This window comes from Leucoraja erinacea, chromosome 8 (assembly GCF_028641065.1).
Source record: "Leucoraja erinacea ecotype New England chromosome 8, Leri_hhj_1, whole genome shotgun sequence".
NCBI lineage: Eukaryota > Metazoa > Chordata > Chondrichthyes > Rajiformes > Rajidae > Leucoraja > Leucoraja erinaceus.
In genome coordinates this window covers 52,471,865-52,498,429 of record NC_073384.1, presented here as the reverse complement: position 1 = coordinate 52,498,429, position 26,565 = coordinate 52,471,865, and the positions used below count along the sequence as shown (strand labels likewise).

General features: G+C 41.2%; 2 protein-coding genes and 1 long non-coding RNA gene across 5 annotated transcripts in view; 2 read left to right on the top strand and 1 right to left on the bottom strand.

The window, feature by feature from the left end:
• mrpl57 (mitochondrial ribosomal protein L57) lies at positions 1-3,774 on the top strand. 2 transcript variants are annotated; one of them, XM_055639710.1, is made up of 2 exons: positions 1-149; positions 3,197-3,774. In XM_055639710.1, exon 2 carries the CDS (start codon positions 3,213-3,215, stop codon positions 3,522-3,524), a length of 312 nt encoding a protein of 103 aa, XP_055495685.1. In that variant the 5' UTR covers positions 1-149; positions 3,197-3,212; the 3' UTR covers positions 3,525-3,774. The 2 variants fall into 2 exon arrangements, with proteins under 2 accessions (XP_055495685.1, XP_055495686.1); XM_055639711.1 differs by lacking the exon at positions 1-149 and adding an exon at positions 344-435.
• LOC129699702 (creatine kinase M-type-like) lies at positions 3,775-26,565 on the bottom strand. Of its 2 annotated transcripts, XM_055639708.1 has the most exons (9): positions 26,378-26,565; positions 25,959-26,005; positions 23,106-23,298; positions 22,205-22,359; positions 19,555-19,687; positions 13,133-13,304; positions 10,286-10,409; positions 7,511-7,697; positions 3,775-4,368 (listed from the first exon to the last, which is right to left on the bottom strand). In XM_055639708.1, exons 1-9 carry the CDS (start codon positions 26,391-26,393, stop codon positions 4,190-4,192), a joined length of 1,206 nt encoding a protein of 401 aa, XP_055495683.1. In that variant the 5' UTR covers positions 26,394-26,565; the 3' UTR covers positions 3,775-4,189. The 2 variants fall into 2 exon arrangements, with proteins under 2 accessions (XP_055495683.1, XP_055495684.1); XM_055639709.1 differs by lacking the exon at positions 7,511-7,697 and having other exon boundaries at positions 26,378-26,550.
• Positions 4,526-26,565, top strand: part of LOC129699704 (uncharacterized) — a 62,529-nt gene continuing 40,489 nt past the window's right edge. Inside the window, exon 1 of the long non-coding RNA XR_008723915.1 lies at positions 4,526-6,108. This is a non-coding gene — a long non-coding RNA (uncharacterized LOC129699704). The remainder of the gene's footprint in view (positions 6,109-26,565) is intronic.

Below are 26,565 nucleotides of genomic sequence, written 5' to 3'. Positions count from 1 at the left end.
TGCCTGCACCGGGGGCTAGTGGCTCGGTGGGACATCAGCATCTGCAGTTGCACCGGGAGTGAGTGGCTCAGCGGGACATCTGCAGTTGCTACCAAAGATCCTATAGCAAGGATCCGTTGTAGGATCTTTGGTTGCTGAATGCACCGGGGGTGAGTAGCTCAGCGGGACTGGCAGCTTCTGTGTATAAACGGCATCTGCAGTTGCTTCTTGCACGGGAGGGTAAGTGCAGGGTTTAATACTCGTGCAGGTGAAGGTCTCATCGTAGTGTTTGCGGTGAAAACAAAGTCGTTCTGGTGATATCTTTAGCCGAGAAAAAGTCAATGACCCCCCTCCCGTATCATCTGCATCTTCTAAACTGTGAACTGTTGAAGATGCCGGCGGAAGGGCGCAAGAAGACAAACACCGTAGGCGACAGTGCAAAGAGCGAGAGTCCAGGTGGGCCGAGTTACTATCCTTATTTATCTCCTTATTTGAGGGCAGTGGAGAGAATGGTAATTAGCTTGATTCATTGGACCCACGGGCGTTCTTATCGGCAAAAGCTAGGTTGCTGTTTATTAACGTTGACACCTAAGTTTCAGTGACTAGATTATGAAGAATTATTGGATAAACTTTTGTTTTATTTACAAAAACCTCGCTGGTTACCTCGCTGGATAGACTTGGTTTATACTCTCTAGAATTTAGGAGATTGAGAGGGGATCTTATAGAAACTTACAAAATTCTTAAGGGGTTGGACAGGCTAGATGCAGGAAGATTGTTCCCGATGTTGGGGAAGTCCAGGACAAGGGGTCACAGCTTAAGGATAGGGGGGAAATCCTTTAAAACCGAGAGGAGAAGAACTTTTTTCACACAGGGAGGGGTGAATCGGGGGAATTCTCTGCCACAGAGGGTGGTTGAGGCCAGTTCATTGGCTATATTTAAGAGGGAGTTAGATGTGGCCCTTGTGACTAAGGGGATCAGAGGGTATGGAGAGAAGGCGATACTGAGTTGGATGATCAGCCATGATCATATTGAATGGCGGTGCAGGCTCGCAGGGCCGAATGGCCTACTCAGGCACCCAATTTTCTATGTTTCTATGTTACAGTAAGAGTTGATTGAAAGTTTAAAGCTCTTAGGTGGAATGCACTGTATGGGATTTGTGTCTGTTCATTGCTGATTCTACGACCTGGTGTAGCAATTAATTCAGAAGTGAATTTAGGAAAAAATTCTAAAACTGCCTAAGTTAAAGTGACTTTCACAAAAAAGTGATTAATGCAGGTACAATTATAAATATGAATCTCAAGATTAATAACATAGTAATGTATTTAAAAATATGGAGCAGTTGCAGAAGTGTATGAAGGCATCAGCAGAGAGTGAAGACCTGCATATCTCTTTTCTGAGCTGAAAAGGTTTTCTTGGTGTTGGATTAAAGTCATTTTTCTGTCCAGAATCTGGCCAATTAATGTGCACATTATGAAAGGTCATACACAAGTGTCATTTTTTGGAACATTGACCACTGAAATATTCTTTGAGAGTCAATCATACTTGACGGAAGTATTGTATTCATGATCAGTAAATATGTGGAACTTTTAAATTATGCATCCCATTGAAAATCAAGAGCCCATGAAAATGTTTTCTTGGGGCAAGTGAGAGGAAACTCATTGTACACTACGGCAGGGTTACCAAGAAGGGAACCAAATAATGGCACTGAATGGCATGAGCAGTCATGTGAGATGTTGCCAATGAGAATAGTAAATATCAGACAATCTTATTGGTATCTTTCATTAGCTTGGTTTCAGCAATGTGGCACAGATAGGCACTTGAGAAGTTGGGAAATATGAGACTGATGTGTGAAGCAAAATCGTCTTTACAGTAAGGATGGGCCGTAGTTTGCAAAGATGTAGACAGATCTTTTGTGAGAACATTCACATGAACAGGATCTAGGGTGACAGTAACTGGAGAGGTCACCCGTTTATTATGTACACTTTAACAGCTTTTGATTGTTCATGAGGTGTGATGCACCACTGTAGTGTATCAGAATTTACAGCAGTTCATTAGCTGTTTATCGACTCAACCGATCCATGCCACCATTATTGTCCAGCGATACTCCATGGTGGCCTTGTTCCACCATCTGCATAATCTTACAAGATTCTCTTTCTATTCAGTTACTCAAGTACCGACAATGTACTGGGTTATTGTAAGAATGTTATGTAAATGTTAGTCAGCAACTGTGGATTAGAACTTTCATTTGTTTTTGCAATACAACACCAAAAATGTAGTATTTTAAAAGCTTTTCTATATTTCAATGTTTCTAGTGGCAAATGAACTGTCAAAAGACGTGTAGGTTTGTAGGTTAATTACTTCTGAAAATTATCCCTTTGGTGTAGGATAGAACTAGTATACAGATGACCATGGTCAGCACAGACTCAGTAGGCTGAAGGGCCTGTTTCCACTTTGTATCTATACGGTAAACTCTGGATGAAGAAACAGGATTTTGAGTTCCTTGGAAAGCTTATAATTACTGACCTTGCCACTCTACTATAAAACAAATATCAGCTGGCTTCAGTTCTTGCTTCATTGGATTTGCTTAAATCTGAAGGTTGTGGTCCAACTTGCCACAAGCAGAATGCACATCAGTGCCCCCTCTCAGCTAGATGCAAGCATTTTGGGAAATTGGCATGTTCTTTTTCTATCTGAAAACATAATATTCCACTGAGACCCTTGAGGGAGTTTAACTTGTTTCTGGCAATGTGGAAATGGTCTACCATGTTTCTTAACATAGGTAGCATATTATTCCAGAGTAATTAATTTGCTGCAGAGGTTTTGGAAAATCCTGGATGTGGCATATCATGGCAAGTTAGTAATTTTCTGGCTGTTTTATTAGCACCTTAGCCCAGCAGGTGTTCAAGAAGGAACTGCAGATGCTGCAAGATCGAAGGTACACAAAAATGCTGGAGAAACTCAGCGGGTGCAGCAGCATCTATGGAGCGAAGGAAATAGGCGACGTTTCGGCCCGAAACGTCGCCTATTTCCTTCGCTCCATAGATGCTGCTGCACCTGCTTAGTCTTGGCCCAGCACTCTGGTTGGCCATCTCCATTGGAGGATCATCTGCTCAACAACAAGTATTTTTGGTTTACAGTCTTTTTGAATGTGCTCACAATAAAATATTAAACTTTTGAATTCACATTCAAATTGTTGGTCTTTACTGTTTCCTTCAAGGTAAAGTTCAGGCAAAATGTTTCTTACTGCATTTTTGCTTCGAAAAGGAATTCCGGGCAAACAATGGATAGGGAAATACAGACGTCCAAGAAATATTACGTGGCAAATGAAACGTGGTGTCATTCGGAGGCTGGTGATTGAAAAGGAGACCGAATACTGGCTCAGCCGCCCCTGGATGACCATTGAACAAGAAAGAGGGCATGCAGCATCACGCAGAGCTGAACAGTGGGAAGCCTTCAAAGCTGCTAAAGCTGCAACGTTTCCTGCACCAAAATACATTGAAGACCATCTAAACCACCTAAATGTAACCAAAAAATGGGGAAATTGAAATGTTTGAAGAAATCTTTTTTCGAATGTGACTGCAGAATTTTTTTTTAAAATAAGGAAAAGCTTCCTGATAAACTAACATACAGAGCCATTGGTTATGTATAATTTCTGAAAGTGTTTGAAATTGCTATCATGCATAGAGTAATAGGATAATTTAATGAATGATATCAAGGAAGTTTGTACTTGTGTTCTACTGGTCCTGATGAAATTGTATATCTATTAGGAAACAAACTAAATATTTGTGAACTTTAGTCTTTTACTGTCCTGGTTTAGTTAGTTTCCTACACTTAGATTTACATAGGAGCTTTTAGCTTGCATTTTAAGCATTTTTAAGTTGTATTTTCAAGCTTATTAAAGGAACGAGGAGGAAATGGATTTAAAGTTAGCTGACTGTCTTTAGTTTGCTACAGCATGTATGAAATGCATGAATCAGCATTTTTAGCTCAAGATGATGGTTGCAGTGTATTTTTTGAAAATGCTGTGGAAATATTTTATCATAAGCCCATCTTAACAGATTAAGAAACATTTCTTATTATATTTTTATCAAGTCTTTTTTTGGTAAACAAACTAATTCAAAGCATTGTTACAAAAAAAAAATAATTCCCACAATTCATGGCTTGAAACTTTAAAGAAAGTGTAATTTTATTTTACTAAATATACATCCATCTACTTGTGAGCAGGAAGAAGGTCATGAATAGACTTTCCCTGTTGAATATTTTTATCCATGTTGATCAACAGTTTAACGCCATCAGCAAGAAACTGCAATAGTTGAACTTCGGAAAAACCAATTCTGTCCGAATTAGAAATATCACAAACACCACTTTCAGTGGAAGCAAAGGCATCACCTAGAAAAAAAGATTCATTGTGTTGGTTAACTTAATACCGTTTACAAATATCCTATAACAGAAAACATTAGGTTAATGGATTGTAATAAGATGTTATTTTTTAGTAAATGTAGTTTCCCCCCCACTGTCAATAGATAGATACCTCAGCCCACCACCAGTACCCGCATCATCCATCACTTCAGCCACCACATGTCACATTTTCTCATTCTCATCTCTTTCCACAGAGACTGCCTCCTCTGCAACTCCTTGATTCAATCGTCCCTTCTCACCCAAACCACCCCCTCTCCAGTTACTTTCCCCAGCATGAGACATAACACCTGTACCTGATATACCTCCTCCCTCGCTTCCATCTAGGGACCCAGCAGTCCTCCCAGGTGAGACAGGTTGACGTGCACCTTCTCCAAACTCATTTGCTGCATCTGGTGTTCCCAATGTTGCCTGTACATCGGCGAGACCAGCTGTCGTATCGCTAAACACTTGCACTCCGTCCATCAAAGCCCACTAGAATTCCCAGTTGCTAACCATTTTAATTCCCATTCCGTTACTGACCTTTCTGTCCTGGGCCTCCTCCATTGCCAAAGTGAAGCCACATGCCCCTCATCTATTCCAGCTTTATTTCCTCTTCGCCCCCACATTCCACACACACACACACACACACACACACACACAATCAGTATGAAGATTCCAAACTGGAAGCATCACTTATCCTGTTCTCCAGAGATGCTAAGGTGCTGCTTGACCTGCTGAGCAACTCAAGCTCCATGTCATTTTCTGCTAGGCTCATTGATTCATTGCAAAAGCAACAGTAAGCGAATTAAAGAAATTGGACTCTAATTTGATGTCACACTTCAAGCTAATAGTATGTCATTTATATTTGTGTAATTGCTGTAGCAACTTCAGATGAGGTACAAGTGCAGAACAGCTTCATCTTCTGGACACAAAGTGCTGGAGTAGGTCAGGCAGTGTCTGGAGAACATGGATAGGTGATGTTTCAGGGCGAGACTGTTCTACCGACATGAGATGCTGCTTGACCCGCTGAGCTACTCCAGCATTCTGTGTCCTTTTGTATATTAACAAGCATTTGCAGTTCTTTGTTTCTACATCTTGCTTCATCTGTTGTCTGGCTCACTATTGAAGTGTCATGGTACTAATTTAAAATTTAAATTTATTCATTCCAAATTACACTTCTCAGTCTATGTGTAATGCTGTTAAGTTTCGGTTCTTTCAGTTTTGGTCATTAGTTTTTGTGCAGATACTGGAAATCTGAAATTAAGAACAGAAAATGTTGGAAACATTCAGCAGTTGAGGCAGCATCTGTGAAAGGAGAAATAGATAATGTTTAAGGTCCAGGACTCATCACCTGATGATTGGTCCCAGACCTGAAACATGAACTCTCTCTTGGGTACACAAAAATGCTGGAGAAACTCAGCAGTCTCCAGACTGAAGAAGGGTTTCGGCCCGAAACGTTGCCTATTTCCTTCGCTCCATAGATGCTGCTGCACCCGCTGAGTTTCTCCAGCATTTGTGTACCATTAACTCTCTGTTAATTGGATTAGTTATTTGCCCCGGTTACTAAGACCTTGAATTTATTTGCTGTTCTATTGTCGGCTTGTTTTCAGCGGCTTGCAGTGGAGAAAATATGATTAAAGAGTCACCCTCCCGCAGCAAATTATGCATCGATCATTTTGCTATGCAAGATTAGTATCTACATTAACAAACAGGGCTCAGGCAGTGATGAAGGTAAGAAAATTGTGGAGAAGTAGAGCTAGATTACACTAACCAGTGGAAAAGGTATTGACCGGGCCGCGGGTATTTGAATGGTGGTCAGAATGTGAGTGAAAAGAATCCAAGAATAGACACAAGTCAAAACAAAAAAAAAGGGGTGGCCAAAAAAAAGCCATATCTGAAGATTTCTGACAATGACGACTGATGAGGCACAACCTAAAAAAAGATACTTCTCACAGAGATAAATAGTGAGAGAAAAACAAATTGGACTCAATGTCTGAGTTCAGGGAAGTGATAGGGATGAATTAGACACTATATACAGATGTCAGTTTGACATTATTTTCTGGACTTTGGTGGAGGTGGAAAGCCTGAATTGTGGAAGGGACGGGTACAGGACTTAATTATACTGAGCATGAAATCAGGACTAAATTACAATATTTAAAATTAAATAAATACTATAATGCTGGAAAGCGAAAAAATACGGAAATATTTTGGAAGTCAGGAGGTGAAACAGAGTTAACATTACAGATAGCTGATTGAAATGTGTAGGGAGGAACTGCAGATGCTGGTTTACACCGAAGATAGACACAAAATGCTGGAGTGACTCAGCAGGATAGGCAGCATCTCTAGTTAGAAGTGATGGGTGATGTTTCGGGTCGAGACCCTTTAGACTGAGAACGGGAGAGGGAGACAGAGAGATAAGGAAGTGTAAGGTGTGTCAACAAGAGGAGATAAAGGTCAAGAAAAATGTAGAATAGATTATTAGCTAGAAGGTGAAAACGAAGCATAAAGAGATAAAATTTAATTGGGGAACTGTTTGACTGGTCGGCGAACTAGGAAAGGGGAACAATGGAGATAAATTGGTTTCTGCATTGGTACTTTCTGCATTTTCTGTTTGACATTTCTGACAACGTCATATCAGATGATCAAAAAGAAAAGGGAAAATTTAACATGAACAAAAAATGAAGTACAATAAAAACACTGAAAATGTTAATTGAATATGTAAGTACTCCGGTCAAACCATCTGCAGTGAACAAAATATGCTGGCTTGGTAGAGGTATTATTTTGAAATGGGAATTAAAACAAAACAAATCGTATTTCCAACCTTGTTTGTGTATATGAATAAACAGTGTAATATGTTAGCGTAACAAATATTGAGCAATGGGAACATTCACAGAGGTGAACGCTGATGAGAAATGGGAGAACTTTCAAGAAATGCATCTTTCCTGCTGCAAAATAAAATTAGAGGTTAGTGTGATAAAATAAATTTAACAAGTGAGATGCAAAATGTTAATCACACTTCAACAATCTGCAATACAAAGTTTTCCAATTTAGTGCCACTCACTATTTAGTGTTTATTCAAATGGTTACATTTGATTAGTAATTTAATGGAATTAATTTTTTTTAAATACAGTACCAGTGAGTTTTTCTAGACGTAGTCTCTGCAAGATCTCATCAAACTTCTCATGCTTACTGATGTACTTCAGCCTAATGTGGACACTTGCCCGTAAGCCCGTGCCAAGTTCAGACGGGCAGGTCAACACATAACCTAGATTATCCTTCCAGATGAAAGGGTGCTTTTTCTGACAGTATATTTCTTCAAGCTAAACAAATAATCATAGTTATTTCTCCACTTTCTAAAAATGTATAATACAACAAATTAATGGCAAATAGAAAAAAGTTATTTTGTCAAGTTCCATCACAAACTCTATTAGCAAAATAATTTCAAAGCACAATTAACTAGTGAGAACATTAAATGTCCAACTTTGTAAGTACATTTGTCTAGTATAACGAGTTTAAGGTTCTCAAATGTTGAATAAATTTCAGGAGTCTAGGTATAAAGTAGCAAAGCCTCAACTACAGCTCAGGAACATAGTGTAAACCAAAGATTATAGAGCTCTAGAATCGTTGGTGTAAACAGCATCTAAACATCTCGCTCTTCCAGAGCTTAGCTTTGCAACAATCTCTTAATATTTCTGCCTAAAGACTGGAACATTCTGTGGAAGATTACTTGCATTTTGGTTCTTGACAGCACATGCACACACACACAAGAAAGAAATAAAAGTATGACCTGGTCATTCAGACAATAGTTTGTGATAACTGGGGCATCCATAGAACAGATGAGAAGAAATGTATTCACCCAATAGCTGGTGAATCTATGAAATTTTCTACCATGGAATGGAATGCAGTCTAAATTGCTGAGTATTGTTGGAGTCTGGATATTAAAGTATGTTAACGATGGTAAACTATGGGAACCTTGAATGACCAGAGGTAAATTTGGTTAAAAAGTTAAAGGAAGCACATACAAAGTTTAAGATGATGAAATCAAACAGAAGGAATTATCAAGCCTGAAGGAAAAAACTTAAGCATCAAGCAAGGTTAGGGGGGACCTGAAAGGTCTTTAAAATGATGAGAGGGATAGACAGATAGTTAGAAGGACCAAAAAGGGTCTGGAACTGGGACTTGGGCAAGGAAGATTTTAAAGGAAATCCGATCTCCCAAAGTAATTAAAAAAAAAAAATTGATAGGCATATGAGAGGGGAATAGGGTTACCAGGGAGAAGATGGGACTAAGCTTCAGGATAAAGGAGGGCTGTAATTTGTGCTTGCAGTCAGACAATGCAAGTGATTACTTTGCGTCTGTTTTCACCAAGGAGAAGAACTTAGAGGCCAGTGAGAATACTAATGTCGGCAATCAGCTCCTTGGTCCTACTAATGTTGAGAGCTAGGTTGTTATGGCACATTCAATCAGACAGTCGATCTCCCTCCTATGCTCTGACTCATCTTTCTCCATATTTCTATGTTGAAATATGATACTAATATGCAAGGGTAGTTACCAACCGGTGGCACTAATGCCCATGGTGAAGTAGTGCTTTGACAGGTTGATTATGGTGCATCTCAACTCCCTTATCAAGAACATTGACCCACTACAACTTGCTCAAGGCCACAATAGATCAATGGGGATGCGATCTTGCTGTTTCTCCACTGCACTGGACCACTTGGACAATTAAAACATGTCAGGTTGTTGTTCATCGACTACACTTGTCAACAAACATTATCATCCCCTCCAGACATGTTACCAAGCTCAGGGAAATGGGTTTCTGCTCATCGTTTTGCAACTGGATCTTGCACTTAGTCAATTCAATTCAACTTTATTGTCATTGTACAAATACGAGTATAGGTACAACGAAATGCAGTTTAGCGTCTGGTCATAGTGCAAGATAGTAGAAGTAAAAATACAAAATAAGCATACAATTTAAAAAAAAAACTACTGGTTAACAATGTGTGGATTGTGGATGAATTAAAACTGATACATAGGCAAATAACTGTATACAAATGGGAGAGTCTAAAGATAGCTAGCGACGGGACTGAGTATAGATTCCTAAACCTTCTCTTGAAGGCAGGAATGAAATGAGAACATGGCCAGGTTGGTGTAGCTCCTGATGATACTGGTTGGCTTGTTGAAAATTGTGGAGAAGTAAAGCTAGGTTACACTAACCTGTGGAAAAGGTATGGAGCCGGATCTCGGGTATTTGAAAAAAAAAAAAATGGTGGTCAGAATGTGGGTGAAAAGAGTCCAAGAATAGGCACAATTCAATGCAAAAAAAAAAAGTTGGGAGGTCAGTACCCATGATGGACTCGGCAGGGTCCGCCACTTTTGGTAATTCCTGTAGCCACTTCTTTCTAAACTTTGTGATGTAAATCGTCAGGTTCTGAAGATTTAATGGCTCTCAGTCCCCTTTTTTTCTTTTCAACTTATGTCTTTCAGCTCCTTTTACATTCTAGAATTGTTCTCCACGATTTCTCAGACATTTATTGTCCATTCTTTGAAGACAACAGACAAAATATTCCATTTCATTTCTTAGCCATTCTTGCATCATGGGCAATAAAGGGCCCACATTAACAGTAGCTTTAACGGTCTATATTCATGTTCCCAGCCAAGTTCCCTTGTATTCTGGTTTTCCTCTCCTTGTCAGATTTTTGGGTCTCCTTTGCTAAATTCTAAAAAGATCCAATTCTCAGCCTTGTCGCTCATTTTGGCAACATCGTAATTTTTTTCTATTGGTAGTTAGAGCTCAATATTTATTCATTGCAAGGAATTCATGTAAACTATGTATTAATACTTTTAGACGGTTAAATCAATGGATATTATTTAAAATAAATGTATGTGTGAACATATGAAAATTACTTACCATTTTAATACCCAAAGAATACTGTGTAAAAACTTGTTTCAAATTTCCTCCCTGTTGCATGAATGTAATACGAAGATGGTCTTCTTTATTGACCCAAACAATAACATTTTTCATATCATTGTGCCTATAAAATGAAAATTTATCATTTATACATTTGAAGCCAATCTGAACACTTGTCTCCTTACCTCCCCCCTTGACTCCATTCAAGGGCCCAAGCAGTCGTTCCAGGTGTGACAGGTTTACCTGCCTCATCTATTGCATCCGCTGCTCTAGATGTCAGCAGACCTATATCGGTGAGACCAAGCGGAGGTTGGGCAATCGTTTCGCCGAACACCTCCGCTCGGTCCGCAATAACCAACCTGATCTCCCGGTGGCTCAGCACTACAACTCCCTCTCCGTATCCGACCTCTCTGTCCTGGGTCTCCTCCATGGCCAGAGCGAGCAACACCGGAAATTGGAGGAACAGCACCTCATATTCCACTTGGGGAGTCTGCATCCTGGGGGCATGAACATTGAATTCTCCCAATTTTGTTAGTCCTTGCTGTCTCCTCCCCTTCCTCAGCCCTCCTGCTGTCTCCTCCCATCCCCCAGCCTTCAGGCTCCTTCTCCTTTCTTCTCCGCCCCCCCCACCCCCGATCAGTCTGAAGAAGGGTTTCGGCCCGAAACGTTGCCTATATTCCTTCGCTCCATAGATGCTGCTGCACCCGCTGAGTTTCTCCAGCTTTTTTGTGTACCTTGTATGAACAATCAAAAGGTTGCGTTTTAAGAGTCAGTGCATAACTACATGCAAATATTTGAGTAACTTAAGTATAATACCTAGCTTTCTTTGTACAAAACATCAAGAAATTGGCCCTAAGAGGGCTCAGTAACTCATATTCAAGGGGGAAAAAAACACTTTTTAGTGTAATATAACAACAAAATAGATTTTCTTGCTGGAATAAGTTTATTACACCAATACACATCATTGCATACAAAATTGCTCTAATCTGTTGTTTAGTTTAGTTTAAAGATACAGCACGGAAACAGGCCCTTCGGCCCACCAGGTCCGAGCCGACCAGCGATCCCCGCACATTAACACACTAGGGCCAATTTTTACTTTTACCCAGCCAATTATCCTACAAACCTGTACGTCTTTGGAGTGTGGGAGGAAACCGAAGTTCTCGGAGAAAACACACGCAGGTCGCGAGGAGAAAATACAACTCCGTACAGACGGAACCCGTAGTCGGGATCGAACCCGGGTCTCCAGTGCTGCATTCGTTGTATGGCAGCAACTCGACCGCTGTGCCACCATGACAGATTGAGAGTACAAGAGTGAGTAGGTTAGCTCATAGTCGAAACGTGACTCTTAGGAAGCCACAGAACATTATACTATAACCAATTTTTCAATGAACATTGTAAGATGTTATTTCTAGCTGCCAGTTACAATATTTAGTACATCGTAACTCCTTCATTAGGATACAGGCAGCATTTACTCTAACATTCAGTTATTGTTCTTGGAGTCTTACAGCACAGAAATAGTCCCTTCGGCCCAACTCCTCCTTGCCAACCAAGTTGCCTAACTAAACCAATGCCTGTGCCTGGCCCATATCCCTCAAAACCTTTCCTATTCACCTACCTAACCAAGTAGCTATCCAAGCGGCTTTTAAATGTCATCATTATATCCGTCTCTACGACTAACACTGGCAGCTACCTCCAAATGCGCGGCATGCTCTGTGTGTAAAAGCTGCCACTTTGGTCTCTCTTTAAGCTCTGCCCAGAGGAAAAGCTTGACAATCCACCTTAGCTAATGCTGCTCACGATTTTATACAACTAAGTTCACCTGTCAGCCATCTAAATTCCAGGGAAAATATCCTAGCCTATCCAACCTCTCCTTATAACTCAAACATTCCAATCCCAGTTACATCCATGTAATTATTTTTGCAATTTTTCCAGTTTAAATGACTTCCTACCTATGGTAGGCCAACCAGAACTATACTCAGTAGTCTGTGGCCTTGTATAGTTGTAACATGATATCCCAAACTCCTGTTCTCAATACCCTGACCAATGTGTGCCCAATGCCTTCACCACCCAGTCTACCGTTGTCAAGGAACTCAGTCCCTGCATCCCATGGTCTCCGTTCTACAACACTCCCCAGGATCCAACCATTTACTGTACAGGTCCCGCCCATATCAGCGTAAAATTCCAACTACCATTCCTCAGCCCTTTGGCCCAGTTGATCAAGATCCTGTTGTAAATTTCAGTTTTAAAACACTATTTTTAAGTGAACCAGCAAAATAACTGTCTTGAAACAAATTATTTAAGCTATGAAAATGTAATATAGAAATTATTTAAGTATAATAAAGGCCAATTTCATGCAGAAAACTTGAAATTTGCATGTTGAAAACAATCAGAATCAAAACAATTTAGGTGTCCCCCTCCCAAAACATTTTTATTGGAAGAACCAAGTTGCATCAGCTATTTTTTCCACTCTTCCTATTTCTCCATGGGTTGTCTAGTAACCATGGTCAAGCTGTTTCTTGAACAAACGATTCATTGGAATACTCCAAGCCATTCTGACAGTAGATGATAAAGTCCATTTTGTTTTTGGTTCTCCCATTCCAAACACTTGCGCGCTAGATCACAGGCATAATCAATTGCTCTGCTTCCGGGCCTTTGATATCCAAATTGCCCACAGAGTTGAAAAGGATGCTTGACGTCTACGCATAAATGGTAATTGACATTGGTGCATCAGAGGAGCTAGATAGGATGTGGAAACTGAGCCTATCGTTCGTGCCATAGTTTGTGATCTCAATGGATTGAAATGCTATTTGGGAAACTATTTGGATTTATAAAATAAATCACACTTACCAGACTCCCCGTGCATCTGGCCAATCTCTGGCCATTCCAGATGAAAACATCTTTGGAGTAACAAGATTATCAGTAAGGATTCCAGCATTGGTCAGATCCTGACAGTCTTCCTCACTCAAGTTCTTCAATGAATGGTAAGTGCCCTTAAATTCATCATCCATCTCATGGAAGGCTGTTCATGATCATTTGATCGAAGTAAATGGAAACAAAGGATCAATAAAACTGGAGGGTAGGTTTTCTGTTTTCTTAAGTGCATTTTTGTATTCCATTCAGAACTCAATCCCTTGCATTTGTAATATAATGAATTATGAAGGCAACATTAAATATATACCACATGGCAGGAGTTAGAAAGAAAGCTTTTGTCTGCCAGAAGATCTAGTCTAGTATGTTGGGCAGATAAATGGCAACTGGAAATACAAAGCAAGGGAATATACAAATGAAGTTAACGTATTGAGTGGTATGGAGAAACAAAGAGTCGTCATGCTAAAGTTGTGACCTAACTAGCATTCTACATCGTTCTTGAATAACCTTCTTGCTTTTAAATTCTCTGCCAATGACTAATCGAAGAAATAATCCCTGCATAGATCCTGAAAGGCAGCAGGACATCAATAATCCATGGCATTCTTTCTTTTATTAGTCATGGCAGCGCATTTAAGAACAGTAAGGTTATTCAATAACCCTGTAGAATGCTGATTAGGTCATAGCTTCAGAAATGACGACACGCAAGAACAAAATGCTGGAGGACTGCAGCGGGTTGGGCAGCAACTGGGGAAACAAGATAATTAACATTTCAAGTCCAAACTCTGCACCATCTTGAAGCTATGATGGCTTCTTTTGTCATGTTTGCCAGCTGCAACTAGACCCCACTGCTAGTCATATTTTCTTCCCATGCTGTTCCACCTTTCACAAGGACCACTCTCCCTATGGCTCACTGGCCTGTTCATCCATCTCCACCCACCCACCCATCACCGTCACTTTCAACTGCAGGAGATGCAACACGTCCTCTCTCATCCCTATCCAAGGACCCAAACAGCTCCTCCTGACGAAGCAGAGATTCAAATGCACCTCCTCCAACCTAGTCTAAACACTGCTCTCGGTGTAGGCTGGAGGAGCTGGTTTGGCTGCTGGATGGCAGTGAGAGAGGATGCATTGCATTCAATGCTTGACATGGCCTCCTCTACATGTCCGTTAACAAAGCAGAGATGAGGTGACAGATTGGCAGAGCGATAGAGGCCTTTGGTCTAACTCGCCCATGGTGACAAACCCAGCTGGTCAAACTTACCTCTGTGTGCCTGATTTTGGATCCATCCACCCTTCATCCTTCCACTAATGATTCCCATTGTCACCTTCCTTACTTTTCAGATTCCAGCATTTCCCCCCCCCCCCTCCCTATACTCTATATACTGGCTACCTTCCCTCTCCATTCATTCCTGATGCAGGGTCTCAACTCAAAACATTGACAACTCCTTACCCCACCATAAATGCTGCTTGACCCACCCAGTTCACCCAGCAAATTGTTACTTTTTACTTTAAGAAAAATGATATTATTTCAATTTGAATAAAATGCTTTAATTTAGAACATAGAACAGTACAGTACAGCACAGAAACAGCCCCTTTACCCCACAAAGTCTGTGCCAAACATAATGACAAGTTAATCTCTTCTGCCTGTAAGGGATCCATATCCCTCCATTCCCTGATATTCATGTGCCTGCCTAAAAGTCTCATAAATGCCACTATCATATCAGCTTCCACCACGCACACGTCACTCTTCACAGCATGTTCCAGGCACTCAATACTCTGTGAAAAAAAAAACTTGCCATGGACATCTCCTTTAAACATTCCCCCTCTGATCCTAGAGCTACACACATGAGTATATAATATTTCCACCGTGGTGAAAAAGCTTTTGACCATCTACCCTATCTATGCTTCTGATAGTTTTATATACTGTACTCCCATCAGGTCACCCCTCTGCTTTCAATACCCCGGAGAAAACTTAGAAAACAGGGAAAATGTGATATACCTACATTATCCATTCTGTTTTTTAAAGAGAGAAATAGGGTGGAAACGGATCCTTTGTCACTGAATCCACACCAACCAGCAATCACCCATACAAGAGTCAAGAGAGTCAAGAGTCAATTTAATTGTCATTTGAAAATAGCCCTAGCTTATCCAATCTGGAGGTCCAAACGAAATGCCGTTTCTGCAGCCATACATTACACACAAATAGACCCCAGACACAACATAATTACATTTTACATAAAATTCCATCACTTTGCTGTGATGGAAGGCCAAAAAAAATTATCTTCCACTGCACTCTCTCCCCCCCGAATGTCAGAGTCAAAGTCAAAGTACAGTGGCGATGGCGATTGTCCCGCGGCCATTAAACCCACGCCGGGTGGTGCGAGGTCGCACACCGGGTCTTGATGTTGGAGCCCCCGGTGTGCGCTCGCAAAGTCCCGCGGCCATTCCAGCCGCGCGGGGCGGTGATGTTAGGCCCCGCTCCAGGAGCTCTTCAACCCCGCAACACGGGCGGGAGAATTCGCCGTTGCAGGAGCCCCGAAAAGCGGTCTCCCTCCAGGGATCCGCGGGCTCCCGGTGCCGCCGTCCGCAGACCCGCAGTAGCAGCCTTCGCAGCGGCAGCAGCAGCAGCAGCGGCAGCAGCAGCGCTCCTCCACCGCTCCGGTCTCGGCCAGCTCCGCAACGGTGAGTCGGCACCAGAGTCCCCGGCTTCTTCCTGTTGGAGGCCGCTCCTCGTTGCGGCCTCAACGACACCTGAGACCCGACGAGAAAAGGTCGGTTCTCCAGTGCAGGGAGAGATTCAAAAGTTTCTCCCACCCCACCCCCACCCCCCCACCCACACACCCCAACAAAAAATAACAAAAACTACATTAAAACACAGACAAAAAATAATAAAAACGCGGACAGGCTGCAGAGGCCGCTGCTGGCCAGAGCCGCGCCGCCTACCGGATACACCAGTTCTATCTTACAAACTAGGGACAGTTTACAGAAGCCTATTAACCTACTTCTTTTGAATGTGGAAGGAAACCAAAGCACCCAGAGAAAACCCACACAATCACAGGGAGAACGTACAAACTCTGCACAGACAGCACCTGTAGTCATGATTGAACCTTGGTCACTGGTGCTGTAAGGCAGCGACTCTACGCTGTAGAACCGTACCACCCATTCCCTGCATACATCTATCAAATTAACCCAGGCAAACACTTTAGCCAAATTCCAGTCTTATGCCTCTTAATTGTAGCTCAAAATCAAAGATTTTACCATTGCTTGTCCTCAATCATGTAGTTCAGGCTCTGCCACAAGGTTGGCTTCTACTTAAAGGCATTAGTAAATATGAAATGGTGTGGTAGGAGGGATATACTTCATGCTGCTATTCAGCTTTCATAGTATGTGTTGCACTCAGCAAGCAACTGGCAACTTCCCAGCTTGTCGCCTTTATAACAAACACATTTTCAGAAGTCTCCGAGAGTAAATCACAAAGAAACCACAGGGCTTCAGACAATAATATCAATGTTCATATGGAAGTCAAAACAATACAAATGCAACTCAAATGCTCTTAAACTTTGGGAAACATGCAAAAATATTAAACAAAAACTGATAATTATAAATAAACTAAAAAAGACACTATTCTGTAAAAGCAAATCCTGAAACAATCAAATTTGTTAACTAAAGCGGCTGGTCCACATTGGCGACCTAGTCTGCGAGCTTAGACGAGTTTGCCCTCGACTCAAACTCGCAGCATGGTCGACACGTGGTCCCAGGAGGTCCTATGAGGCCACTGGAACTCTCCTTCATGCTCAAGGGAAGTTCCCGAATACTCGCGGCCTCAGCTAGATTGCGGAAACATTTTCAGCATGTCGAAAAATTTTCTGCGAGTAAAATTTGGTCGGCATAGTTTTTTTAACGCGTAGTGCAGTGGAGTGGGGTTGCTATTTAGTTACAGGCAGTCGAGGGCAGCCGTAGGCAATCTCCTTCGCTGACAGCACTCCCCCGCTTTCCCTGGCCCCCGCCTTTGGTGGTGGGGGGGTGGTGTGTGTGTGTGTGTGAGAGAGATAGATATAATTTGCAATGTGTAAATATTTATCTTTTAACTCAAAATAAAAGAAAGCAGTCTTGTTGACAGATTGGTCCAATGGTCTGGTTCATCACTTGGATGGAAACATGTTCAGTTTTAGCTATAAAGTAGTCATCTGCATTCTGACTTCCAATAAAAATACTTGGTTTAGTTTGCTGTTCAGTCAAAAGTATATATTTTATAGAAAACGTATGTCTGAACAATACGAGTAGAAAACATAATAGAATGAGATGGTAACGGTGCAAGATAGAAATGGATTGAAAATACTACAGGTACTACCAACACAATGATTAAGGCAGAAGCTAATTTGAAAGCATTTTTGTGAACCATTAGTCGTAAGACGACAGTTCCAGCAGAGTGAGCAATTTTGGGTTCCAGTGCATTGGAAGGATGTTGACAAAGTAGATGTACCACAGAATAACAAAGAAGTTACCTGATATGAGTAATTATAAGCGCAAGAGTTGTGAAATTAAGGAAGTCATTGATAAATGGGAGAGATTTAAATGTTCACAATTTAGAGGGACTGGGCCTGGGTAAATGGAGTCAGTAACCAAAGGATTTAGAATGAGAACATAGTTATAATATTAAATCTATGAGATTTACATTAATAATAATAGGTGTGTTTTTGCAGTTGCAAAAACCATATTGAACCAAAGACCCCATAACAAAAGAAAAACACAAAATGCGAGAGTAATCCAGCGAGGCAGGCAACATCTCTGGAGCAAAGGAATAGATGACCCTTCTTCAGATTGTTGCAACCCTTTTTCAGACTGAAAGATAGAGGTAGGTGGGGGAGGGGGGGGGGGGGATATAGAACTCATCCAGTTCCCCAACCCCCCCCCCCCCCCCCCCCATGCCTCTACCTTTCAGTCTGAAAGGTTCTGACCCGAAACATCATCCATTCCTTCTCTCCAGAGATGCTGCTTGACCTGCTGAGCTACTACCATGTTTTGTGTCTATCTTTGATATAAACCAGCATCTGCAGTTCCTTACTACCCCATGCCAATAAATTTGATAGATTGAAGTAAAGTGGGGGAAATGGACATGGGAGCAAAATGGACCTGTGGATTTATGATTATTGCGCGCAAGAAAGTGGAACATCAACATGAACAGGTCAGGTAAGTGGCTGAATGCTAGAGGAAGAAAGGTACAGCTGAAAGAGGAAGACGAGGGAAAGAGCAGAGAAGAAAATCAGAGAGGATAAGATGTTTGGTTGACTGAAATACAAGATGCTGGTCAATGCCAATTGTCTGGAAACAGTTTCCAACAGTATTCTCATTTCATCAGTCACTCGGTACCCCAGTGACATAATCTATTATCTGATTTGTGTTAGCAAGGGAGCAGGAACGTTAGAGGGCCAGTGATCAAAAATGTAATTACTGGGAGGCGATCTGACTCTCTAAATGACGTGTAGCCTTGATGAAAATCAGGTGGTGCAAAAAAACCTCAATACTTTGATAGGCCAGCTACGGTCATGATTTAAAGAAAGACTTTTTGAGAGAAAGTGTGATAGGAAGAAAATTAACAAATGACAGTAATGTGGTTTTAAATGATCCGTGATGGGTTGAATTAGTAATTCAAAGAAAACACTCCTGTAGCTCACAGATCTTTCCAAAGCATTATAACCGATGACGTGTTTAAGAAGGAACTGCAGATGCTGGAAAATTGAAGGTACAAAAAATGCTGGAGAAACTCAGCGGGTGCAGCAGCATCTATGGAGCGAATTAAATAGGCAACGCTCCATAGATGCTGCTGCACTCGCTGAGTTTCTCCAGCATTTGTTGTGTACCTTATAACCGATGATTTCAAGCAGACCTGAATTGAAGATTGCATTGTTTAAAAGCTTCACATTTGAATGCTTTAGAGATTTTCCTTTCTACTGAGAGGAGACCAAGATGGAGACATTTCTATTGTATATTGTCTATTGTAACTTATTGGGGCAATTAATCGTATTCTTGCTCATCATAGTCCATCGTTATCTGAACTGTATGGTTACATACAAACAAGGACAGACATGTGCATGCACAAGTGATCGAGAATATTCCAGCAGCTCCCCACCTATCCTTCAAAAGGCAACTGATAAAAATAGCACAAAACGCTCGAGATATTTTCAGCCGACAGATCAAAGACCATTTGTCCTTTCGGTTGGATTGAGATGTGTGTAACAGCTGTAATGTTTTCCCGCAGTTGCCCACTAGATGGTGACAGGATGCTTACAATAGGCACAATAGGGAGATGTATTCATTTTGGAAAATATAAAAGGATTAGATGGATTAGAGCGAATTGTGTGTCCACCTATCATAGTGTGGATAAACAAACATAAATTCACCTGCTATCGCCAGCTCTTCCAGTGCACGCCTCTCCCCGCGGCTGCAATGTGGTGGGAAACTAAAACCATCCACATTGCGTCCAGCGCTTACGCTGCACCCCAGCACATAGTGTCCATCTAAATCAGATCCACCCTGCCGGGGAAATAGAGTCATTACTAGACAGTTATCTTGTTAGCCGAATATTAAATTGGCTTAAACTTAATAAAGACCATGATTCCCTGCATTCAAGGTAAATGTTTGCACAGGGGCGCCGCAATTGGAGCAGTAGAGAAGGATAAAGGGGAGGGTGCAGAGGACGATGCGATCAGTGCAAGTTTGGCCCGGTACCATTAGTGGACCACGTTCATGCATGAACTTCCAACAAGGGGATTTATCTGTTTGGAAGGTGTGAATCGCGCTGCTTTTCGCAATTCGTGTATGCCGTGTAGGAATCATGTTACCGTCCTGCATACTAACCCAACAATTGGCATCTAGCCTGCACCACTTAGAGGTGAGCACCAAATCCAACATCTCGTATTATTTTGTTGCTGGGAAATTACTGGAGAAAAGGATGAAACTCTCCATTCTGGAAATCCAAGCGGGAAGATTTTCAGAGAGACGGAGAGTCAAGTCTAGAGTATTTATTAAGTGCCAGGAAAGGGACAATGAAATTCATACTTGCAGCAGCTTCACATATGCAACCACATCACCGTCTATATCTCTCGTTTCCTTTATCCCTAACCAGTCTGAAGAAGGGTCTCGACCCGAAATGTCACCCATTTCTTCTCTCCAGAGATGCAGCCTGTCCCGCTGTTACTCCAGCTTTTTACGTCTTTCTTCGGTTTAAACTAGCATCTGCAGTCCTTTCTTACACATGTTAGCGCATATGGTTAGTGGATATCTACCATCTCAGCTCCTGGCATTTTAGATATTGCAGGGTCTAATAAGAGGGCCCGTGTCAGTGTGGTGAGCCACAGCTCCTGTGCCAGCTCCCAGGAAGCGAGACCACCTCCACTAGATGACTCAGATGATAGTTACAGTGGGACAGCCTTTGGAAGAAAGTTGATAAATATGCTGTTTAGATTCCCTTACCCTAGAAATAATATACTTGCCATTGAACAGCAAAAATTCACCATGTGAAGTCATGTGAAGAGGTTCAGTAGCTGGCACTGACTAAATTTAGGGAGAATGAACAATATCATTGAATCATGAAGAATTCTGATTTTTCTGAACAGTCTCATTGTAGAGTGTTCCTGGCTAGTTGGGGTGAGACTAGGTGTTCCCAAATGAACGTCCCCATTCCAGGATACTTCAGGCATTTATAAATGAGAACAAATGTCTTCACTGTGGATGGTGAACCTGTGGAACTCTCTATCACAAAAGACTCTGCAGGCCAAATTGTTGACCATATTTGAGGTGGAGCTCCATTACAGGTACTGATCTCCCCACCATCAAAGGAATCTGTAGGAGGCAGTGCCTCAAAAAGGCAGCCAGCATAAAGGACCCGCACCACCCTGGGCACGCTCTCATTTCACTCTTATCAATAGGAAGAAGATATAAGAGTCTGAAAACAGTGACCTTCAGGTTCAAGAACAGCAATCAGACTCTCAAACACTACAGAACACAACAAAACACTAAACTATGAACTATCTTGGTTGCACTAAGGATTCTGGATTTTTGCACTAGAGGTTTTTTAGTTTATTGAATGTTGTGCTTATTATGCTATCTACAAGTTAAATGTTTACTGGCCTGTTAAGCTGCTGCCAGTAACAAGTTCATTGTTCTGTTGTCGGTACATATGACAATTAAATACTCTTGACTCAAAAGAAAAAGGAGATGGCAACTTATTGTCAACTTCAAGGATGATTACAGGTAGTAGATTAAATAGTTGCCTTGTGGCTCATATTGTGTGAATGATTAAGCTTGTGTTATACATTGAATGAAACAAAGCATATCAATATACTTCACAGGTGGGGTTGAAAGTATGAAGATGATAGAGATGCTGACAGGCTTTTAGGGAGGCTTTTGAGACATAGCAGGATAAAGGGTTTTTACATTGTGGAAACTAGATGACAAAGGCTTTACTAGAGGCAATGGATGAGAGAAATGTGGGAAGTGTGCAATCGAGGGGCTTGAGTGATACAAGACTGGGAGAGGGAACTTGAAGATGAAGATGAAAGTGTGGAAACTGAGGGACCAAAAAACAATGGAGCAGTTTGTCATTTCCTACTCTCTTGAATCTTGAGAATACGGGTGTATGTTCACTCTAGCAAAACTCATTAAAAGTGCTCTTACATAAAATAGGCAATTACTATATGATCAAATGATACTAATCGACAAAGAGAAAAATATCAACTGAGGTGATTTGTTATTCATGGTTCATTAGTCCTGTACCATTTGCCTAGGTGGAGGTGGGACTGGTCAATGAAGGGTGACATGGACATCACTTGATCCATGGACAACATGGAATATATTGTGAATCTAGGTTTATTAATTTGATAAACCATAAATACTTTTGATAATTACAAGAGTAAATGTGAGTAATTTACAGGATAGATTACATAATCCATATGGACAAAACCTGCTCATCGGTCTGAACGCTTATTCACATTCTATTGTCATCTAATTAAAGACCATGCACAAATATCAAAGCTAGTTTAATAAATGTACCTTTAAGTTTTCTGGATTCATGTCACTCGTATGCTTTTCACTTGCCTGGTAACCACTGTGATAAAGTTCAATTAGAGGATCAAAGAACTGCATGAAGACAGTATATGATTCTGCATCTCCAGCCACACAGCCTGGCATTCTGACACAAGAATGCTCTGTAATGGCAAGCAAACAAAATACCAATGTCAACAAAATCAGTATAATACTTTAACACCAACAAATAACACACTCAAAATTAACACGAGAATATCATTCACATGTTGTTCAGTGAAATATTCCAAAGGCAAGGATACTTTGCATAATATTAGCAGATCATACTCCTAATTGGATCACTTTAGTTTTTAGAGATACAGCACGGAAACAGGCCCTATGGCCCACCGAGTCTGTGCCAACCAGCGATTCCTGTACACTAACAATATCCTACACACACACACACACACTAGGGACAATTTTACCAATGCTTATTAACCTACAAACTTGTACGTCTGGAGTGTGGGAGTAAACCGGAGCATCCGGAGAAAACCCATGCGGTCACAGGGAGAAAGTACAAACTCCGTACAAACAGCACCCATGGTCAGGATCGAACTCAGGACTCTGGTGCTGTAAGGCAGCAACTCCACCGATGTGCCACCGTTTCACTTATTTCAGAATACACAAAGAACAAATGGCCCTTCGCAAGAGTGTACTCAACCATTACATGAACAATCCTCCAAGTACACATCACATCAGAATGGGCAACTCTTAAGTACCAAAAATTGACGAGGAGTGAAAGATCAAAACTTTAAAGTCACAACAAATAGAAAGTTTACAAATGATCCAATTTATGACATTGAAACATGCAGTAATATTATTTTTACTGAGTTCAATCAGAAAGAATTATTTATACAGAGATGTCTCTTACCAGATTGATCCACACCAGGCTGGATAACATCATCCAGTGTGAAGCCACTTTGGGTTGCCCGCCCCCTCAGTCTCTTGTACATTTGGACTGTGAGAACATTTGCCATACATGTCTGATTTTTGCTCAAGTTTGGAAATTCTTCTTCGACTGACAATTTGTTTCCAGTAATTGCAGGACCGTGCGGAGTTAATTGCTAAAATTATGAATAGCTATATTCACACATGTACATTTGAAAAGAGAAGGCATAGAAGGGTACAGATCTAGCGTGGGCAAATGGGATTAGTGTAGATGGGCAAAGAGGTCAGCATGGATGTGGTGGTCCGAAGCAGTATAAAATTCTATAACACCATGAACACCACTACATTGCCATCAAGTAACTATTCATTTTAACATAAAGCTAAAAACAAGATGCAAAATTTTAATTATAATTTGGAAATCAGCATGAGCACTATTTTACTCTTTTGCTCCTGAAGCAGAAATTTAGCCAGCTTCTAGGTCCATGAACAATTAGGAAGGGCCATAAATGCCCTCACAGTAAGATCCTCACTGTCGATTTAAAAAATATATATTATGCACTTTTTATTAGTAGAAACACTTAAAAGCTATAATTGTGTCAAAGGATATTCTGCAATTGTGCAGCATCTTTAAGAAATATTTTGTGTTTTATGGGATTGATGTTGTGTCCACAGTTTCTACATTATAAGTAAATATTGACAAAGCCTCATTGATTCAGATATCCTATAATGGACTGTATCAATCAATTGCAAGGAATTGCAATACATCACATACCGAATATCATACCACAATTTTAATACCATAAGGTTGATAAAAATAAACTTTTGATTGATGGATTTTATCAGAACAGCATCAAAGCCATTTAAACACCGAGTATTTCTCAATAAATACCGTTGCACAAAACACAGATTATCGATACGGTTTTGACTAATAGAAAATACATCTTTAGTTTAGTCACAAAACAAGAACATCACTATCTAAGCTAGTATCATTGTCTGTGAATTGAGTGGCTTGTGAAAACATTTCAAAGTGCAGTTAAGAGTAAAAGTGATTCCAAAGAGTTGAGATTTTTTTGATAAAATGGCTGATGACTAAATGTATTTAGTAATAACATGTTGTACACTAACTTTACTGAGGTATATCATAACACTGCATCAATTAGAATCATTTGTAGCACCTTGCCCCGAAAGGTTATTGCAAGATAAATGGAAATGAACGCTGCTTGCCGTGAGCAGACTAATTCAGTCTTTCCAAAGCAGCAATCTTTTTTTGATAGAACACCTAACTAAAAGGTATATGTAATAACGAGTTGTACACTAACTTTTCTGGGGGGTTTCATAATGCTGCATCGTTTGGAGTCATTTATTTGATTGTAGCACCTTGCCCAGAAAAGTTATTGCAAGATGCTGGTTTACAAAAGTGCTGGAGTAACTCAGCAGATCATGCAGCATCTCTGGAGAACAAGGGTTGGTGACATTTCTGGTTGGGATCCATCTTCAGACTGATTGTGGTGCGAGGTACGTGGGAGAGAAAGTCAGAAGAGAGGAGGGGCAGGACAAAACCTGGCAAGTGATGGGTGGTTACAGGTAAGGGGGAGTTTTGATAGGCAGATAATTGGACAAAATTCAATGATCAATACCCTAAAGGGCCTGACCCACTTTCACGACCTTTTTTACTTGTGGACATTTTTTATCATGCTAGAAAAACGCCCCGACCTAGTTGATGCCACGAGTACCTACAACTAGCATCACAACCTCCTACGACCTCGTGACGACCATGTTGCGAGTACGAGTCAAGGGCAAACTTGGCATACCTCGTGAATTAGGGCGTGAAAGTGGGACAGGCCCTTAAGGCTGCAAGCTACCCAAGAGGAATATAAGGTGCAAGTCCTCCAATTTGCACGTGCCCTCCCTCTGGCAATGGAGGAGACCCAGGACAGAAAGGTCAGTATTCGAATGGGAAGGGGAGTTAAAATAGAAAGCAACTGGGAAAACCAACTGGGAAGGCCTTGGCAGATCCACCCCACGTATCCCGCTTGTGTAGCTTACACCTTTCTCCAATCCCCACTACATTCCTTCCTCTGGCTTTCAAATTTACGCCTCTTCTATCCTCATCCCACATCTTTTGTCTTTTCATCTTTGTCGTTTGTCCAACCATCTACCGATCAAAACTCACTCCAAACTGTATCCATTATCCTTCGTCCTGTTCCCTTCTTCCAGCTTTCTCCCCCTCGGCACCGCAACCAGACGGGAAAAGGGTCCCTACTAGAAATGTCACCTATTCGTGTTCTCCAGAGATGCTGCCTGATCCGCTGAGTTACTCTAGCGCTGTCTTTTTTATGACAGGCACAGGCAAAGATCTTATAGCAGAGCTCTGCTATAGGATCTTTGGGCACAGGCAAGGGGAGATTTTTTCTGGCCTTTGTTCCAACCATCTGTCTGTCTGTCTGTCTAACCCCCACGTCTGTGTCGACCTATTACCTGCCACGCTTTGTTCTGCCTCTCAATGAAAACTTCACATTTATAAATAACCGTACTTACTTGACAGCTACATTTTATTGTTCGTTTCGTTTAAATAACGATACATCTGAAAACTAACCAACGTTGTGAATTACACTTTCTACACCAACGGCTAAGCCGGAGTTCCTCTCCAAAGCCACAAGCGAAATTCTTGCAGTGTGATCTCGCTCTACTCGAATTGTAAAGATTTGAAACACATGGCAAGCGGTTTAAAAATAGAGCCAATAATCATGCAATTCTTGCAAATGTGCCGAGCGCGCTATTCTAATTCTCTCCCTGTTGGCCCTCAGTGTCGTTTTGTTTATTTCAGAATACAAACCTCCAAAATGTAGTTGTACTTGAGACTGAGTGGCATTTCTAGCGGAGCTGTAGAAATAACACAAATAATACGTATGTTTATGGTATGCCTATAAATGCTGACATCGACGCTTTAATATATAAAAAAAACAATACAGTAGCAATAAATGGGTTTTTTTTAAAGGACAATTATCTATCGAATCGATGGAGCGCCATAAAATAACAAGCTCATTCTATCTTGTCACTGCCATTATAGGAGAGGGCGACCTGAATGAACCTTGTCCACTAATTCTCATCAATGGAACTGGCCAATAGTCACTATTGTATCCTTAATGCAATCTTTCATTGGTCTCCTTTTCCAGGAGTTTAAAGATCTTAACGATGTCACGTTTCAATTTGCTTTCGTAACGATTGCAACTAAACACAGAAAGCAAGACTTACGTTTCAGTTTCCACATGTCTGCAGACAGCGGCCAGCGACACACAAATCCCGTGCTGCTGGTTAAGAGAGACGAGCCTCCGGGAGTGACCACTCACGCTGCCCTCCTGCAGCGGACTGAGAGTGCGATCACATCGCTCTGGCTTCACTTGAAATGTGACCTCGGCTGCAACAGGCGGTGGTTTGGATTG